Source organism: Apteryx mantelli, chromosome 6 (genome assembly GCF_036417845.1).
Source record: "Apteryx mantelli isolate bAptMan1 chromosome 6, bAptMan1.hap1, whole genome shotgun sequence".
NCBI classification, from domain to species: Eukaryota; Metazoa; Chordata; class Aves; order Apterygiformes; family Apterygidae; genus Apteryx; species Apteryx mantelli.
Genome location: NC_089983.1, coordinates 13,826,345 through 13,846,267, shown reverse-complemented (window position 1 = coordinate 13,846,267; position 19,923 = coordinate 13,826,345). Strand labels below are relative to the sequence as shown.

General features: G+C 43.8%; 1 protein-coding gene across 9 annotated transcripts in view; it reads left to right on the top strand.

The window, feature by feature from the left end:
* Positions 1-204: 204 nt before the first annotated feature.
* KLF7 (KLF transcription factor 7) overlaps positions 205-19,923 on the top strand; it is a 122,749-nt gene continuing 103,030 nt past the window's right edge. For all 9 annotated transcript variants that reach the window (XM_067298807.1, XM_067298809.1, XM_067298806.1 and 6 more), the window contains exon 1: positions 205-383. In XM_067298807.1, coding sequence (XP_067154908.1) covers positions 282-383 — 102 coding nt within the window. In that variant the 5' untranslated portion in view covers positions 205-281. The remainder of the gene's footprint in view (positions 384-19,923) is intronic.

The window sequence follows — 19,923 nt, the reverse complement described above, 5'->3', positions numbered from 1 at the left end:
CGCGGGGTGCACGGTGCGCGCTGGGCGCCTCTCGCCGTCCTCCTCGCCCCCGGCCGCCCCGGCCCCTCGCCTCCTTCCCTCCGCATCGATCCCCCCCCCCCCATCTCTCCTCCCTTTTTTTTTTTTTAAAGTGTGACTGAAACAAAACAAAGCAAAAGGGACGTTGGATCTATCATTGGTTGCTTTTCCTTTTTTTTTTTTTTTGATCAAAAACAACCCCCCCCACCAGAGCAAACAAACACACACAAAAGCAGAAAGAAAGGGTTTTGCTCAACAGCAGCATGGATGTCTTGGCTAGTTATAGTATATTCCAGGAACTCCAGCTTGTCCACGACACCGGCTACTTCTCAGCTTTGCCATCCTTGGAGGAAAACTGGCAGCAGGTGAATCATTTAAATTACTCCTGTAAATCTCTTAAGTGCAGACAGTCGATGCATTGGGGCTGCATTTCTGACTTTATTTTATTTTTGTTCTTTAATTCAGGGTTGGCTTTTTTTTTTCCGCGTGGGTAGACCTTTAAATCTCTATTTTTTTGCAATGACAAACCGAGCAGTCCATTCAAATCTGTCTGCCTTCAGTCCTTTCTAAGCACGCCCGGCAGCACCTGAGATCCGGTGAAATTCTTTAGGGTTTTGTTTTTATGATGACTACTATTTTTATTTTATTTTTCAGCTTAGATTTTTTTGTTGTTGTTGTTCTTTTAAACAAGGCTGATCACTTCCAGCCAGTGCTGACAACTGGCAGCTGGTGGAAACGGAATAGATCATTCTTATTTTCAGGTAATTAGTATATGTCAATAAAAATCCTAGCTTAATTCAGAGATGTGGGGTGGGCAGGTATGTGGAAGGAGTAGTGAAAGATCTCAGGATAAATTCTGTAACTAGGGAGGTGACTTTTTTTCTTTTCTTTTTTAGAAGGTGGGAGAAACACACACTTCTTGCTGTATCTTAAAACAATGACGCCTTAGGCTGGTTTCAGTGAACCAGTGCGTTTTGAGGCACCACAGGGTTAATATGCAGAAAGAATTAGGATATTTTTAAAGGGGGAAATCAAGTATTATGAATACATTAAAATAATGATTGGTGGCCTGAATAAATAATATCAAGGAGAAGAGTAGGTTATAGAGAAAGCAGTTGTATAAAATTAACTATGAACCCAAATGCATAGGACTGTAAATAGTTATCAGCTAGGATACTGGGGGAAAAGAAAAGGTAGGATACCTTATTATGGCAGAATATCATGAGATAGTCCCATTTCTTGATGTGTTTTTTTGGCAGAGGCAATACACCAGTCAAAATTCTGTAAACTAGTGTCTCTTTAAAAAAAAAAAAAAAATCTGCTCGTCTGTAAGAATAGTGGAGTGTGGCTGGAGTGACATGTGGTGCTAATGCAAGGCACGGACCCATGACAGTATCAGTTTAAGAATAATGAGCCACTGGATTTCATCTTGCAAGAATTCACATTTGTCTTGGCTAGCATAAGGGTAGAGTGCATTAGTTCCCCACTGAGTGACTGTTTGGGACATTCATTTAATTTTCCTTAGGAGTGGTGAGGGGTGAGAAATGTGGATGGCAGGACTTGAGAGTACTCGGGCTGTAGCAGTGACAGCCAGCTGGACTGTGGCTGACTCTTTAAAGGTTTACCCTAGTAAAATTGTTTTGTCTTCAGCTTTGTGTCTCTGTGTGTGTGTATGCACGCTTATGAGAGGTTTATTAACAGCCACATTCAGGATTTCATTTGCAAAATGACTGATCCAACTTTGCTTTATCCTCCAAGCGGGTGGGGATGCTTTTTGTTATTAATATTCAGCTTGCACATCCATGATGGTCACATCTGCTTTCCTTTTATATTTTTAACATGCTAATTAAACTGAAGAGGTTAATATAATTTCATTAAAAAAAAAAAACTACACATTTAATCCCATAGCATCGTTGTTGCTGAATCAGTTACAAATTAATAACAGTGCAGACAGTCCAAAGCGAGATAATCTGTTGACATAGCTAGCATGCTTTAGGCAGTACTGTATGTGATACTCTGTCTCCTGCTGCCTTCTTTTATGTGAGGAAGAGCAGCAGTTTGTTTTATACAGTACAGTGTATCTACCCAAGCCCACTGTTATTATTGGGAAATTTAAACTAACACTCTTCTGGTTACATCCCAGTAACTCTCCACATACATTTGAAAAGTTGAAAATAATTTATTACATTTCCCTTCAAATCCTCCAACCAGTGCATGATGTTTCATAATATATCCTGTATTTACATTTATTTTTTTTTCCCCTGTTGCTGCCTGGACTCTCCTTGCAAGCAGAGTGGGGGGGAGGGGGAAACTGCTGGAGCAGTAGTAGGAGCAGTTAGTGTTGACTGTACAGTATGTGCTGTCATACAGACTTGGCAGACCCACTGACACAGAGACCCCAATTTCATTCCTCTGAATCACTTTCAAATGTAGCCAGGTCTTAGGGATTCATTTACATTAGGCAAACAGTAGCAACTTTGAGACAAAGTGCGTGTGTGTGTTCCTAAAGGTGTCCCTTAAAACTGGCAGGCTGCAGCCAAGACTCCAGGGAAGACAGCTGACTGGGCACTGACTGATCCCTGCGGGAAGCCTCAGGATTGGGAAGCAGCAGCTTTAATTTTGAGTGAAAACACTTGAACCGTTCATCCCTCCGCTCTCATGAAGAGCTCTGGTGCAATATCTGTGCTCCATGGAGGCTCCAGAGTGGAGCTTCTCCCAGCAGCAAGGCGCAGCGCCTCTGGGAAATTACTTCAGAGTCTCTTGAAAGGGGAGAAGTCACTGTTTGGGTCAAGAACAGGCTTCCTTATCACTTTGCGAGCTCAAGTTGTTTTGTGATTAGCAGGCTACTACTAGTGCTTGATGTGGAGAGGTTAGTCTGTGCCAGTTCTTACTCCTGGAAATGGTGTCTACTGCTATACCATAAAGGTGCACTTGCCCCACTGAAAGCTTGACAGAGCCTTCGGGTGAAAGTGTCAACAGAGTCTGGTCTTCCTTTTTTCCTGAGTCTGGCCCGCTCTTTTGTGGGTGCTTGCTGAGGAATATAGAGCTGGGGCAGTTGCTCATGTTTCCGATTGTGAAACATTAGTCACTCACGGAGGGCACTGGCAGCAGAAGCAGGTTGCTAAATACTTACATGCAGTCAGCTGGTCTCTCCCCTTTTTTCCTTCCCACTGCAAGAGAAATGTGAGGAAGGTTGGTAGCTACTCTTTTGACACTTAGTGCTGGAGCTAAATGAGGGCAACCTGGCGATATGTATAACACAAACAGATTTTGGGTGGGAAGAGATTGTCATCTGCTTATGCAGTTTTCTTTTTCAGGAGGAAAAATACAAACAAAAAGCCCCTTACTCCACACCAAACATAGTTGAAATTGCAAAAGTGGAAATACCTGAAGTGGAAGCTGGAACTGAAACCATGCTGTGTTTGACACTATTTTAAAACACATGTTGATGGCAAAGGAGGGCTTGGATTTTAGGCAACAAAAGCTTAACTTTACTGTGTCAGCTTTGGGCATCCTGTTCTCCTTCAGGCAGAACACTTTTGAGGTCAGAAGGGTTTTTTCAGAGTGAGGAGGACAGGATCTCATGAGTAATTTGTAGCACAGCTTCATCAGGAGAGAGAGAACTTCCTTTATTCTTTTTCAGCGGCGCTGATCAACTGTGACACTAAGGGATATTAAAGAAGGTGGTGGGCTCTGTGCATTCAGAAATCAGGCCTTCGCTGTATGTCAGCAGGCTGGTAGCCTGGAATCCGTGTGTTTCTGTCTGGTGTTGGTTTCAGCCTTGCTCTGATTTGAACCATCCTTGTTGCTATCTGTTCCAGCGAGCTGACTCCACATTTCAGAACCGGTCGGGGGGGATTTCAGCACCTGCATCTTTGCTCTTGTGCAATGTGAGGATCTCTGGTCACATACGCTGTTGTTCAGGGATTGTCGTCTGATGTGGCATTTTTGAGATTGGAACCAGACTTCTGGGAGAGACAACAGGAGACCAAAGAGTGCCTTGTTACTCTGCAGAGGAAGGAAGTGGGTAGCAGGCTGTTTGCTGGGATGTAGTTGTAAGGAGTGTAGTTCATACGGTTGCACGTGGTCCCACTGTCGGGGTGCCAAGCTGCAAAGAGGGGGGAGACAGGGGGCGGGATTTGGGACGGGATTGACACTGAGCTCCAGTGTGTTCCTTGCACTGACCCTCGCTATATCATTTGAGCAGTCATTAAAAGATCAGTGTGCAGAAGGCATCTTCTGTAGTCAGATATGTCTCTTCACAGGCATAAGATTTCAAGCCATCCCTACTATCCTTCTCCTTAGGCCCCATGGAGAGCTTGGGACTCACCATCCCTGTGTGGAGAAGAAGGTCTGATCAGGAGACATCTTTGGGCTCTCTTCATTTCTGTGGGGGCCATCGGGCAGCCTTCAGCATGGTGATTCCTATAATGTCAGAGTACAGGAGTGCAAAGAGCAGGTAGACGCACAGGGTCACTGTGCATGTGGCTGATTCAGGAGATTTCTGAAATCAGCAGGGTTTAGGTGTCAAACCCGGGCTTAAAGACAGATCCTCTGAAAGACAGCCAGCCTTTCACATGTGTATCATTGGGCAGAACAGGACTTATTGGCTGGCAGAAATGGGAATAGCATTGTATTTTTTGTAAACCATTGCCTGGTAAGGTTTTCTCTTGCCTTGATTGACCCAGTTGCTGTTAGCTACAGCAAACTGTGGTCTTTCCAAGCAGGAGGGAGGCTGAAATTGCCTGTAAAGCACAGGATCAAGGAAACCTTTGTTTTGCTCTTGGCTCTGTGGCAGAGCCTTCTTTGCATATCTTTGAGCACACCTTCAAGCCTTAGGTTCCCCCTCTCTGAAATGTCTGACAGCAATAATGCTAAGGCATGGTCTTTGTGGGCCTGGGAGGCTGAACTGACCCATTCTGGCAAAGTGCTTTGAGATCTCTCTGCTGTGTGAGAGCAGAGTATCCCGAGGTGACTAATCTAGCAGAACTCTGTTTCATCTTAATTCTGACTTCTGTTTGGCAGACAGGGTCATTTTCAGGCCTATAGGAAAAATTTCCACGGCTACTGAAAAGGAATAAATCACACTGGAGAACATTCCTGCCTCCCCATCGTCTCCATTGTTCTAGTTTAATGGCATAGTTGGCCACTACATAAACTAAACCATCTCTTTTAATATTGCTATTTCATCTTGGTTCCAGTCACAGTGTAACACATTTCTTAAGTGCTTATAGTACATCATGCCTCTTGAGAATAACTTGCAGAAATGGTTGACTTCCAAGAACAGCCACATGTGTAATACAATGTATTTCAGACTCTGAGCTCAGGTCCATTTGTAGCTGCAGGTTCACTGCTTTCTTCAAGTGCTGAAAGCAAGCTCCTGTCACCTTATAGAAAGAAATGGAGAGAGAGGAAAGACAAACAAACCAAAACTGCTGTCTGTATTGTTTTCTGATTCCTTAATTACAGAATCTGCTGTTAGAAATGATTATTTCTTGGCGCTGTGAAAGTGTAGAGCCCTACAAAACACATTATAAATGTTAAATAGCTGATTTTATGTATGACTTAGAGCATGTGATTTTTTGAAAGGGGGTAGATGTCTTTAACTAATGCACAAACACAATGTGGGTACTAAATTAGAAAATATTTTCTCTTATTTTCTCTTATTTGGTGTGCTTTAACTGCCCTGCCCCCCCCCAAACCACCCATGTCTTTTTGTCCTATTAAATAGGCAACACATATATAAAAGCATACTGCATAAAAATCATGATATGTAGCTAGTTTGCAATGTGATACTTCCATGTGGAAATGCCAGGAGGTCTTCAGTTTCATACAGTAATTTCACACTTAGGCTTTTGAAGGTGGAGGCAAATGGTCTCTTCTGGATATTTTCAAATTCTTCGAAGCTTTGTCAAATGATTCTTCATGTCTCCATTCTGTATTAGGAACCATGTTACTGGGAAGTGAGAGGGAAGCTGCTTCTGTTTGAATCTGTAGCTGCATATGAACAACCTTGCTTGCAAGTGTCCATATAAAACAAAGAAATTTTGCTCGCTGGCTGAGCATCCTTGGTGCTCAGTATGCTAAGCAGTGGGGTAGTAGTACATCTCATCTCGTATCAAGTCTGTCACGTCCTGCAGAGGGAAGAAAAACTGTAAGCTTTTGATCACCACACTCAAAACCTTAGCAAAAGTTATTCACAGCTATTGTAATCGATGGGAGTTTTCCTCTTTGATGATGAAGCTGAATTCCAGAGAGTTAATAAAGATGTTTTTAAGTGTGGTGCTGAATCCCTCTTACTTTCCTTTCTGTTTCTCTGGACTCTCAACTGCCTCCTGCCCATTCTCTTATGTATGAATCTACAACACCCTCCCCATGTTCAAACTCCCAGCAATGCTCAAGAGCTGAGAGTGCCATTTCTGCGGCTCTTTGCAGGCTTAAGTCCCTGCCATAGTCCATCTCTGAATTTCCTCTCCCCACAGGTCCTCTTTGTACTATTGATAACAGCTTCTGTCTTCATCCAAATCAGTTTGGATTTGAATTTGCATGGGTCAATTGATTCTGTAACAAACAAGCAAAAAGACCTGCCAGGGAAAGAACCTCCCCTCCTCCCCAATTTTTCTGGGTGGAGAACAGGTTTGCAGTGTAGATGTTACAAAGGAGCATTCCCCAGCCTGATGCTGTTGCATTCAAGACCATCCCAGTTTTCTTCCCTTGGTTTCAGTCTTGTTAGGCGCTACACATGTTCTGCGTGTCTGAGTCTGGTGCTCTCTTGACTGGGTCTGCTTCCCAGCATTGCCACTTCGAGTTCAAAAATCACATGACTGGTTCCCAAAACACTGTAAGGTTGTCTTTAAAATCAAAGACTTTTTAAATTTAATGTTCTTTTCATTTTCGTTGCTTCTCAGCCATTGAAGATTTATTTTATTGTCTTTTTTGCTTAAAAAAAAAAAAAAGCTGGGTTTTCAGGCAGTTAGATGGTTGCAGGAGTATTAAGAAGATGCCAGCTATTGTGAGGGTTACGGCGTAAGCTTGCGAGCTGGCAGCACTGAGATAAAAGCACATGTCAGAGGGAGGCTGCATGTGGTCGTGTTAGCTGGGCTGCATTAGCTGTCGCTGGTCCAGCAGCAGCTGGGGAAGAAGGCTGCCTGGCTGTTCAGGTTGCTAGGCGGGTTGTGAGAGCACGGCTCAAATCTCATTTCCCTTCGTAGAACAAATTGCTTCAGTCTTTGTGCTCAAAGATAGTTAGGCATCTTGAATTTCACCAAAAAGCCAGACCTTTGCTTCTCAGTTCTTCAGTTATGAAATTATGATAGCAGCAACTTCTCCTTTTCTCATAGAGGTGCTGTGAGGAGAAGTATTAAAGATTTGAGGTGCTCAGGTACAGTGGTTGGAGGCAAGAGGAGACTGTTTAAGTATATGGGGAAACAGCCAGCACCCTCAAAAGCATGCTGTCACAAATCCCTGCCATTTTAGTCCGTTTATTTGCAGTGATATGTGCTGAAACTGCAGGACAGCTCCCCTCTCTGAGAACCCTCAGCTAGGTTTAGGATTGCCTGTGTTAAAAATAAAATAAAATAAAATAAAATGTCTGAAAGGTAAACTGAAATCCCCCTTCTCTGAAGTCTGTGTCACCTTTGAGACAACTTGCACATAGAACTGCTTTGACCCCACCTCTAGGTTTTTAAAAGAGGTGTCAAAGAGGAGTTGGGTGTAGGAAACTCAAGCATGAAGGCAGAAAATTTTTTGTTTAAAGGGTTTAATATATTAGCAAGCTGCTCTGTTGGTCTTAATGCTTTTAAAGCAGGTAGTCCTTCTCTCTCTGTTCATACACATGAAGGATCCTTTCTGATCCAGGGCATTTCCACTCAGTGTGTGCTCTGTGTATGCATTACATGTGCTATTGTTTAGAGAACTATTAAGATGCTTGTGGTAGAGTTTACAATGTGCACTAAAGAATCTGAGTCACTTACACACAGACTGCATATTAATGCTTGCTGAAGATCCAGCACTTAAGTGTCATAATGGTTTTGAACACGGTGCTTATAGACCATGTCTCACATTGCCTGCTCCTGTTAGTTATTTCCCAGCATTATGGATCTGACTACAAAGCCAGGCTTTAAATCATACATGGAGGTCAACAGCTCCTACTTTGCAAGGACTAGGAAAGTAGCCACTGACACAGGCAAGCTTGGGAGACGCTGTGATTGATGGGGAGGCATGCGAAGGAGAAGGACACTGGCTTGTGAGAAGCTCTTCTGAGACATTCCAATTAGTGTCCTGATTTACAAATCCTGCCCTTAAATCTGCAGCTTCTCAAAGTCAGTTTTAAAAGGACATTGGCATAAGGTTGACTTCTGACCATGATGGAGCTTTGTAAACAAACATGTTCTGACAGAAACTGCAATCAATGGAAGGATCTCCATCTATATAATTTAAAAAAACCCTGGAAGCGGGGTTTGTGTCTTTTGGACAGGATTGTCTTGCCCACCTGCTGTCTTTGCAGCTCTGACAAAGCAGTATTCTTCCATCCGAAGTAAAAGTGACTGGAAATCAAAGTGAAAATGACTGTTTGTTTGGATTGTGTGGTGAGGAGAAATGCATGCAGCATGACAAGTAAATTAGATTTAAAAATGCTTTCACTACTAATAGGCTAATATGCTGTTAGGCATTTGGTTTTAATCCTGATTCTTCAGTGGGCAAAGTTCATTTTCAAACATGAGGAAAGTTCTCGGGTTTGTAAACATTTGCAAGTTTGACCCCTTGCTGGCTTGTCTTGACTCCCAGCCCAGAAGGAGGGGCCAGCATCCCACTGAATTCCTTTGTGCTGGTGAGGGAAGTAGGGAATGGCCTTCAGCTGCCGGCCTTTATTTCCCACCAGGGCTGGAGGGAAAACAAAGGTTCCAGTGAGCAAAGGCCACAGTGAAAATTTTCAGCGAGTGGAAGAGTAGAAGGGGTGAGAGCTGCTCCCATCTGCTTGCTTTTTACACCCCAAATGGACATTGGCCACAGCACAGCACTCAGTTGGGAAGTTAGAGACCCCGGGTTCGAATCCTTTCTCTACTGATTTAAGTTTGCCCTTCCAGATTCCATCTTGCATATGTGAAACTTTTGTTGATGACATGGTGGATCTAAAACCAATCTATTCCACTGAAAAACTTTAGATTTAACAAAAATGTCTATTTTTTTTACTGGAGAATGTCTGGTAGAAATGTTTCAATCAGTTCTATTTTCTGGAGTTTTTACTGAGGGCCTGGCCCTGTTTTCAGTGCGAGATGCTTGGCTTGGCTAACACCTTCAGCCTTGTTGTACATTGTAGCCTTCTGTTTCAGGTCCTGAACATCTAAAACTTGGTTCATTTTTCCCAGCTAGTATCAATTTGGCTAGTAAAAGATATCTAAGATATCTTCACTCTGTGCAGCCTTTGACTCTCTCACATCTTTTGAGCACTGCAGCCACAACACTGCCATGATACTGCAGGCAATGTCTAATCGCTTCTGCTCCCTGACCTGGGAGCCTGCTCTCCCTCCCTGCACAAGTGGGTTGGTGTGTGAATGCGCGAGTGTGGTGCAGTCCCGCTTTTCCCTAGGCTCCCCCTCCGCGGGCACCGCTGTGTTAGCCTGGGGTCTGAGGTGCCTCACGTCCCAGGGCGCAGGGTGAGATGAGCGGCTCAGTGCTTTGTTCTTTTCTTGTGGTTGCACAGTGGTTTTAAAGAGTGCCAGCCCTGCAGAGCTTGCTGCCTCCAACAAACGGGTGAAAAGTACTTTGTAATCCTGGTTTGGGGTTTGTTGTTTTTTTTCTTTTCTTTCTTTTGGCCTTCCATGTCAGCCTGGAATATTTACACTGCTCTGAAGAAAACATTCCACTCATCTGCAAGCTACTAAAAGCTGCCGTGTGAGTAATAAAATATGGAAAAGGAAGGGAGAGGGGAGAAGAAAGATAGGAGCTGGTGGTTCATATGGAAAGCATCAGGCCAGAAGTGGCTTTGTTTCCGACACGTGGACAGTGGAGAGGCTGCATTTGCTGCTCAGTGGAAAATCTGTGCCAGTGAAAAGAAACCTCCTTCATTAGTGGCTAGCTCAGATGGGGAGGAACTTTGGTGTCCATTGCTTTTATTTTTAATTTTGTCTACATTTTAAAATAATACGGGAGAAGCAAAGGGCATTGGACTGGCTGACTGAGATTATGACCAGTTTCAACAAAATAGCTCTTTTCTCTCTGTCTCCATCTGATGCTTCTCTCCCAGTTCAATCCGGTTCTGTCACAGCTCTCCCCCAGCTATTCATAAACTATGTACCAGAACCTCAAAATAGCTGCGAAAATTTTTAAGTTGCTAAATACCAGGTTTTTTAACAAGGTGCATGTTCTTTTTGTTTGTTTTTGCATTTTGATCATTTGGGATAATGTAAAGTTGTGTTTGTAGGCTTTTCTATACAACTAGGGAAACCAGAAGCTTATTTTTGGTGTTGAGAAGAGTAGTTCTGATGCAACCAGGAGCCTCTGAGAATTGAGGCTTTAAGGAACCTGTGAAAGAGCAGGGGACTTGCAGTAAATAATGAGAATAAGGGGTGTTTCCTGTCTGATCGGACCGGGGGAAGGGAGCAGTAACAACAGTCAGAGGTCTCTGGTGTCTTGGAAGGAGAGCAAGGCTGCTCTAGGTGTTGAAATGAAGCAGTGAAATAGCTTGTAAGGTGCTTCTGTTTTAAGTTTGAGAATTTTAGGATAAGTGGATGTCACATGGTGTTGTACAAGCACAGTCTAGGGTAGTTTCCAACTGTACATCACAGGAAAACAGCACAGCATAATGTTCCTTTTCGGAACATCCCTTAGCTTTCCTGTGTTTTTAAAGCAAAAAGAGATTTTTCTATGCAGTGTTTGAAAAATAGAAGCGCCTGCTTTAATCTGGGAGGTTTTCTAGAGGGAATGTGCCTCTTAACCTTTGGTTGTCCAGTTAAGGTCAGGAGAAGCTTTGCTGTTACTTTCATTGAAGATAGCATGAAACCTTTTAGGCACAGGCTGAAGTCTCTTTGACTCCAGTGCTTTCTTGAATGAAGATGTTTTCTTGAATTAGTGCCTCAGTAATTATGGTATTTTGGGGTTAAACAAACCAGTTCGTATAGCGCAGCTCCCTTGCACAGCTCTGTTCGCATGCCTCCAGGACTGCTAGGGTCATTACACAGCAGTGTGTGCTAGTTCTGAGTCATCAGGATAACTCATGCTCTCTGTTCAGTCAGCCTTGATTTTCTACTTATTTAAGAGAATTTTGTGGTTTCCAAGAGTGATTCCTTTATTAATCTTTCTTCAATACTGGCAGGTGAGTTTTGGGGCACCCAGTTTAAATATTCTTTATTAAGTGTGCCTAACTTGTCTTGGGCTTTCTGAGTTTGGCTTGTTTTTTTAATACACGAAACAAGTCACAGTGTTCGAGGGAGAACAGAAGAATCCAAGTGCCAAGTTGCTTTCTAGTATGAAGGACTTAGTAAGTAGCTGGCGTCCCAACATAGTTTCTCAGTGCTGAGGAGAAGACCAGTAGGTGCATGTAGCCCTGCAAAGGCTGCGCTGGGATTTCGTTTTCTGGCATTAGAAATTCACAATGCAGTTCCTTTAAAAAAATGCTTTTGAGGGAGAACAAGGGAAGCAAGGTGTGGGAGGTGTTTTACTCTGAAATACCTTGTGCTTCCATGACTTTTAGAAAAGGCTGAATGCTCATCTTCCAAGACTTGAATGCCTGTTAAGTTGGACACGGAGTGGTTACCCTAAATTGAAGATTCCTCCTCACTGGGACTGTCTCACATAGATTACCTTCAAGCAGTGAAAGCTATACCAGCTGTAAGACCTTTAATTTAGTCTTTGGCTGTAAGGCCTTTTAACTCAGCAATTCAGAGTGTTTCATTTGAGCAAGCTACGTATCTCGTTGGACACTGCACTGTGATAAAAGATGGGAATTTCTGTCTCCTATTTCTGTATGTTTGATTGGAACAGATCAGGGAAATCTTTGACATTCAGTTCTCAACCACTTCTCCTCTTTGTAAATGGGAAGAATAGTACCCACTTCACGTTGGGGATTTCAGATCAGTTAGTCAGATCCTGGGCTGATGCAAACTGATGCAGATCTGCCGAAGTTACATTGGGTTACACTGATGTACACTGGCCCAGTGTCTACAAAGTCACTTGACACCTTTGAGGAGAATAGTCTATACAAATCCCAAATATTGTCAGGATGTGGAATAAATGTCGGGATGTGGGCAAAAAACAGCACATCCATTTTAATGATTTGATTAAAACAATATTGCTGTTCTATGGCTCTCATAATTGTACTTCCAGTGGTATCTGGGGGTGGAGATATTCTCAAGTGCCATAGTGAGAGAGTACATTTTTTAAATATTGTGCAGTAGGCCCCTAGGTTGTGCTCTAGCTATATTGGCTTATTTCTGTTTTATAGTGAGTGTGGCCTTTGGTGTCCTATAAATACCATTTCTCCCCCCACCTTCAGCTAATAAATAATGGAAACTATGCCAGAAAAAATTTTTCTTTCCGTGAATGGGTGAGAGGTCTTGAGCTGCCCTCTTTAACACAAAGAATGTATCATGGTTTCTTTGCTTTGTTTTTTCAAATGAAGAAAATATGGGGGTGGGAGGGGAAGAGAAGATTTTTCTAAACTCTAAATATGCTCTCCCCGACACTGCAAGGTAGGATGATATCTGGTGTGGGCACTGCTTCCCCCGTGACAGTATTATCCATCTGTAAAATGAAGACAGATGTTTCTGAACAGTCTCAGTGCATGGAAAGACTGAAGGATCCCATTCTGATTTACCCTCAGGCCTTTCATATCCAGCACTGGAAATCAACCTGAAAGTGGGTGTAAATGAGTGTTTAAAGGAACCTTTTATGTGATTCCATGGACTGTGTCATTCAGGGGTGAGACTGGGTGAGATTGTAATGGTCCTTTCTGGCCTTAAAATCTGCTTCCTTAAGTAAGTCCACTTCAAAGTCTTTTTGCTCTATTTTAATGATGCCAAAAAGCTGTAATGTAATTGTGTGTCGCATGTGATTGAAGGGCGTGTGCGCATGCACCTATGGACAGCCAGACATACACATTTCATTCCTAGAATCCATCATACATATATTGTGTTGGAAATGTGCCTCAAAGGAAAGGCCATGTTTCTGCATAGTGGAGGTGACGGAGGTTCAAGAGTAGTGTGCACATGATGAAAAGGCATTTTTGGTCACTGCTGGCAACAGTAAACTGTGCCTATAAGCAGATCTGGTCCGGAAACACACAGGTGCACAGAAATTAGTACTGAAAAAAATAGATCATCAAATTCTTCTTCCTCAGATTTCTTACTGTATGCTTTGCTGGTGCTTTCCAGTCTCATTTGAAATCCACCTAGTGTGTGGCCATGCTGCTTTCCTTGGAAGCATGCGCTATAATTCCCCTCCTCTAATTTAGAGAAGGAATATCTAAAGGACTATTCTCTCTTTCCCAATTGAATCAAATTCCTCACCCACCTCTCTCTCTTCTGCGTGAGTAAGTCCATAGATTTGTTGGGTTTACCCCACTCAGAGCTGTGTGGTCTGTGACTTTTTCCCACTCATTATCTATATTAACTCTTTCAAGGATTTTTAGCTAAATATGAAATGAGACCCCTGCTCATTGACTGGAGATTCTAATACTGGTTGTGGAACAGACATGATGAATAGTAATAAATACGCCTGTCCTTTGCAGTTTTGCTATGCTTTCCGTCTCTGCATTCCCTCCAATTTGCCTGTATATCAGGTACTAAGAATGTATCCCCTAAACCATATTGGTCTTCTCTGTTTTATCTTTTCTGACTTTTTCAGTCTTACTGGATCCCTGCTTTGTATTTAGTGTGCATGTTGTGTTGCTGTTTGTTCCATAAATGCATTAATTTGTCTTTTTCCAAATTCAGTCTCATGGACTTATTTCCTGCCCATGTGGGTTTCTTTATATACTGCCTCTCTTCGCTAGCATCACAAAAAACATTACCACTTCCTCCTTGAGCCCTTTTCCCTGCTTTTCTTCACAATGAAAGCTTTTTATCTGTTTCCTCAGTTTTCTGATTTGTTTTTATTAAGCATGTTTTTGTAGTTGGGGGCTGCAATTCACCCAAGTAACTGGAAACAAAAAAAATAATGCCAAGTTTTTGTTTGTTTGTTTAACAAAACAGATCAGACTTTAAATGAGTTGGAGTCAAAAGGTGCTGATGGTTGAACTTGATAGGAGCTGATTCTCAATGCTTGCTATTGACAGTGGGTAGTGGAATATCTCAGCACTTTAAAGAGCCTAAAAATACAAATTGCTGGTGATTGAAAATCATGTGTTTATAGTAGTAACTAGAAGAGTAGGGTCACTGCTATTGCAGTTTCTATGCCTTGTTTAGAAAACAGTATCCATATGCTGACAATTAGTTAAAGACCGTTGGTTTTCTTGTTCTTGTGGTTGATAGGTGTGAGGCGGGTATTTAACCTAGATCTTTTGGAAAGGCCCCTTGAATTTCTGTGCCAAGCCAGCACACCTCTACCCTTCAGCAAAGGGGGCTACTTTGATGTGAGCAGGCAGCAGGGTGGGCAGCCAGGTCCCACTGCCGTCCCTCCGGAAGGGGGCCCCTCCGCCACTCACAGCTCCAAACACCATCTCACGGTGTGGAAAGTCTGTGGTGGGTGGCCATGGTGACCTCAAGTAGGATGGCCCCAGAGCCCTGCTGCTCCAAGGGGCAGCGCGAGGGAGCACTCTGGCTGCTGTGACACCCCTGTGCTGACCCTGCAGTGAAGGAAGGACGCCGGTGCCAGCACTCAGGTGCCCTAGGAGCTGGGGGAGTTGGGAAGGCTGTCAGGAACATTAATCCTCCTGGCCATCAGTGTGGACTAGCCTTGCAAAGCCTGGAGGGAGGGATTCCTGGGCGCTGTTTGTGAGCCAAAACTGTCCCTGGCATTTTCATGCGCCGCGCTGCAAAGCCCCATATCCTGTAACATGCAGAGTCTGGAAAGGAGCCGTTTCCACCTCTCCCTGTGGCTGTCATTGCTGAGTCAGTGCTGGGCAGACAGTTCAGGCCTCATCCCAAGGCCACTGGAATCGATGGAAATAATTCCTCTGAATTTGAGTGGGTTCTGGACCGAGCCCAAGAAAGGCAGGACCAGTATGTCCAGGCCCCGTTGCCTTAAAGGAGGATCTGACACAGCTGCTAGTGTAAGGCAAAGGAGCCTGCATGAGTTCAGGGGCATGTACTGGCTGCTCTGAGGTGCAAGATACTTTTTGGTTTGCTTGGCTGCTAACCCCAGGCTGTGGGCCTTCTTGGTGTGTTTGCCCACTTGCTGCATTTAACTGTCTCCACTCCTTCGAGGCAGCTTGGGCTGCTTGCATGGGAGGTTTGCAAAGAAATATTTTCCTGGTGCTTCAGATGTGTACTGCTCTTTCCTTCCTGCACAGGAGAGAACGTGCTTACCCCATACAGTGTCTGTTGCACTTATAGCAAAACAGTGGGACCTCGCTCAGTAGTAATGAGCTGCACTTGAGGTTGAGGGCAGTGGAGCTATGCTCGTTTATGCTAGGCTCTGCTCTTATAGGAGCTGCTCAGAAAAACTGCACTCTTCTCCGCTCCATTCAGCAAGCTTTTAAGAGAGGTTGTCCTCCTTGAAGAGCGTCAACAAAATAGTATCACAGTCAAAGTTACTGCTCCACTGGCAAAAGAAATAAAATTATCCTATGGGATAGAAACCATGTTTTTAGAAGTGCATGTGCTCACTTAGTAACATGCAGGGATCAGGTGTTTAAAATGGAGTTCCTGGTCATGCATCTGCATTAGCAGTTTTATCAAACACAGATGCTTTCACGGAGTAGGGATGAACAGTGGAGAGTTCCTGCTGTGAGTATCTTTAAGGGGTGTCTGTGTGGAACGTGAGGATTGTAGAGAGCCCGGTCCTAAATAATGTATTGTTGCTAATGATCCTGCAGAATAGCATGTAAAAAGCCAAATGCTTTAATAGGAATTAAGGAATAAAAATGAAGAAAAGACCTGCTATAATGAGGCATCACATGACACTGTCCTTAGGACTTAATGGTGTGATTGCAGTGGTCCACGTCCTGGGTGTTTTCCTCCATTTAGTGACTTCCTGGAAGAGTTGAAAATGCAGGGAGATGCAGAAGATCCACATCCAGATGTTAATCAGTATGAAAATCCAAATTCAGAGGTGTAAAATATGAATAAGAAAATTACAGGAAAGCATTACAGTATGTGCATACCTGTATTTCAGTACCAGGGACCAACAGTGAGGAAGGACTTTCTCTTTTTTGCATTGTGCCAGTGAATTTGTGTCATCTGGTCCAGCAGTACCCTAATAAGCCAAAGACCTGTTACCTACAGTCTTGCAAGCAAACCCTCAGTTGCCTTTTTGGGGCTCAAATTTTCCAAGAGCAATGACAGAGTTGTCTCAGCAGAGGAAAAAACATACAGTTTCCTCCATGACCCAGAGTTTTAGAGCATTCAGTTGTCTGTCTGATTTGATAGTTGAGCTTTGAACAGATAGGATGCTTTTCAGTCGTTGCCCTCAGAGAGCAGGGGAGCTGTATCATATCCATTTTACAGGCTGGGAAATTGGGGCAACCGGGGGCTCTATTGTCATCGAGAGGAAGTTGAGAGTGGAGCTGGAGAAGGATACCAGTTCCCTGATCTCCATTTTAATTAAATTCTTTTTGCAATTGTCTTCCCTGGCAGTTTAGCTGGGGGAACGTGGTCTAGCAAAAGGATTTTGGCTGCAAACTTGACAGGAATATTTTTCTGGGCCAGATCCTTGCTTAGTGTAAATTAAGATAACTCTGCTAGCTACAATTACAGTAGTAGTGATTTACTCCTCCCTCTGAGAATCTGGACCTGCTTTAGAGACAGTGGGCAGTGTCGTATAATTTGTTCTTTTTAATTTTAGTCTGTCTAGACACTTTTACAGCACCCCTTTCTGGGAGAGTTTTGTGCCAGCAGCTCAGTAGTAGCACCACGCTTCTCTGGTGAGAGAAGCTTGCTAAACACAGCAGGGAGATGGCCTGGTGTGTGTTCAAACTCAGCATTTCCCCTTCCCTCTGCAGGATTTGGCTTTGGTAGTCTTCATGTTTTTGTGTTGGAGAGAGGGTGGAGGGGGTTCACAGCAGGATTTATTCTCTGTGGAGGGGACCCGAGTCTGTCATTTTTCTGGTTTTGACTATGTGTTGTCCAAGTTCAGTGCTGAAGAAAGATGGCTGGTGCGGATGCAGCATTTCTATGGTGGTTTCTTCCTAGCAATGGATGAAACACCTCTCTCTGTGGGTAGGAAGGTCTTTCTCCTGGTTTTAACGGCCATTTGCTGGTCTTGCTGTTTATTATTACTGCCAACCCTTCCTCCTGTGCTGTCAGTATTTACCATTAGCCCTTTAGCCTCTCTGTTTTGCTTTTTCCCACCCTGAGTCACCTGGGGTAGGTGTGGGGAGCTGCATGGCAGCTCTCTAGCCTTCTTCACACTCACTGTGCAGCACACATAGGACCTAGTTCTTGCAAAATCCCTAGACTTTGCTGGCCATGGTGAAGCAGATGCTTAGCTGGGATTGTTTTCCTTCCCCTTCCATTCTCTTGCCAATTCCTCAGTTGCTCACCAGGATTGTCTCTAAACTGTGTTTGCCAAAGCCAAACACAGAAACACCATGATTCTGACTGGGGCTTGGGAGCATTGGCAATATATACCCTTTTACTACCGTTACTGATGTTTAAGTCCAAATGCACTTGACTCATAACCCTTAGTCTTCATGGTTCATTTTACGATATTTGCTGTTCACAAAGTCCCACCTTTTGGAGTCATGTTGTTAACTACCTATATATGTGTCTGCACCCAGCCCACAAAAGGAAGGCTTTTTATGGCTTCAGAAAAAAGCTTGAAGATAGGGATCCTAAAGTCATTAGAAAACAAAATTTCTTCTTGAAACAAAAGCACACGCTATTTATGGGATCTCACCTGATTTCTGAGCTTTATCAATACTAATGAAGCAAGGCTTTGCCAAAAAAGCAGCTTGCATCGAAATGAGTAGCAGGTTCTTCATGCAAACTAACAGTTTTGAGGAAGACATTTTCCCCTGTGAACTGCTGTAGGAATTTGCTCCCCTTCCCCCATGCTCAGCAGAGGCAAGAACATATGGCTATGCTCTTGTAAGGTATTGTGGTGTTAATAATGCTGCTGTATTGATCTCCTTGGTCTTCTTGGTCACCAGGGACATCTGGGGGATTTGTTTTGATTCTTAACACCATACCTCCTTAAGTGCATTTTCCAATCCTTTCACTAGGTATAGGGTGTTCTGTGCTTTATATCGTAGCCTGCAGAAAGGATGCTTCCAAAAGATTTCTTGGTGTCCTACCATCCGCTGTGTCTCTCATTTCTGCTTTCACGGGTTCCACCTTACTCCCACTCAGAACTGGCCATGTGTCCGGTTTAAAAATGCTTTGCAACAAGCTAATTCTGTGCCCTTGGAGAACTCCTCAAGGAGCCTGTAAGCACTGTTGGCTGCTGGAATGTGGATAAACACGTAGTTACGGGAACAGGAGAGGTTTCCTCTTTGCTTAGAAAGCGAGCAAAACATTGGTAAGAACGGAGCATAGAAGGAAAACATGTGCAGGATGGTTTTGTTTCCACCCTCCCCCTCCAGGCTGATATTCATGACCTTGTTAAAAAGATCGGTGTGCTTCAGAGACTGCATGTGGTCATTTTTAAATGTAGGGAGAAACCAAATGTGGCTTTTATTTTTCCATCTGATAAATTGCCAATTGCAGGTTTTACTTACAGAACACTGAGTAGTCTGAGGAGAACACGATCACCTTGATATTATATTTATGAGTAAAAATGGCACGAGGCAAAGAAAGCTCTTAGCTCTCATGCAAAGAAGATTTTTAATGCAGTTTTTGCTTCCAGGAATGCACTGTTACTTGTGGTGGGAAAGGGACATGTTAGCACTTTTTGCAGAAGGCCTAAAGTGCCTGGAGGCACTCAGGGGCTTGCAGGGTCAGTTTGACTTCATGCTTCTTTGACAGATGTGGTGAGCTCAGTGCTGTGCAGTGATGGGACATCTGCAGAGCAGGGGATACCTGTAGTCTTGGCAGGGAAGGGTTAGAATCGTTTAAAATAAGGAAATCCCATGTGCAACTCCCATTGCGCCTTCCTCTGGCAATGGCGGGAGTATCTCCTCTGGGATGCTCATGCTGCGCTCCTGAGGGGAATCTACGCATTTACAAGTGCTGTGTTGGCCTCTGCTGGGTCTTAGGGTGGCATCAGAGTCACAAGTCATGCCCGAAAAGTTGTATCCTGAGCATGCAGGCTGCCAAGAGTGCCAGCACTAGCTAAAGCAGCAGGGCTCCTCCAGCTGTGTTCCCATCACTTCATGTTTTAAGTGTGTTTCTCTCCCATGCTGAATCTCGGTTCCTGGACTGCTGGGACTGATGCAGATCCCTCAGTCAGCCCCAGGCACGGCTAGGAATTTTGGCTCTCGCTTCAGCTCTGATATCATCATAACTGCTTGGGAAGCGGAGTCTGCTGGAGGCGAAGCAGCAGAGCGCTCCCAGGAATGTGCCCTGCGAAGCAGAGACTCTCAGCCTGTGGTCTCTTGTGCTGCTCCTCCTCTCCGAGCATAAAGGTTATCTTTGTATGTTTATAACCAAAATAAAATTGCAGCTCCTGAAAGCTATAATTTGCACTTGGGGGAACATAATGTTTGTGTTTAGCTATTGCAGGGATTGTACCAAAGCATAGTGACAGAGGTCTGAAAGTGTTTGGGATGACGATAGCTGGCAACAGACTCCGCCTTTGGGGGCTACTAAAAACATCTTTAGTTGAACAATATTGATGATAAACAAAATGACAGGAAAATGGAGGATTGAT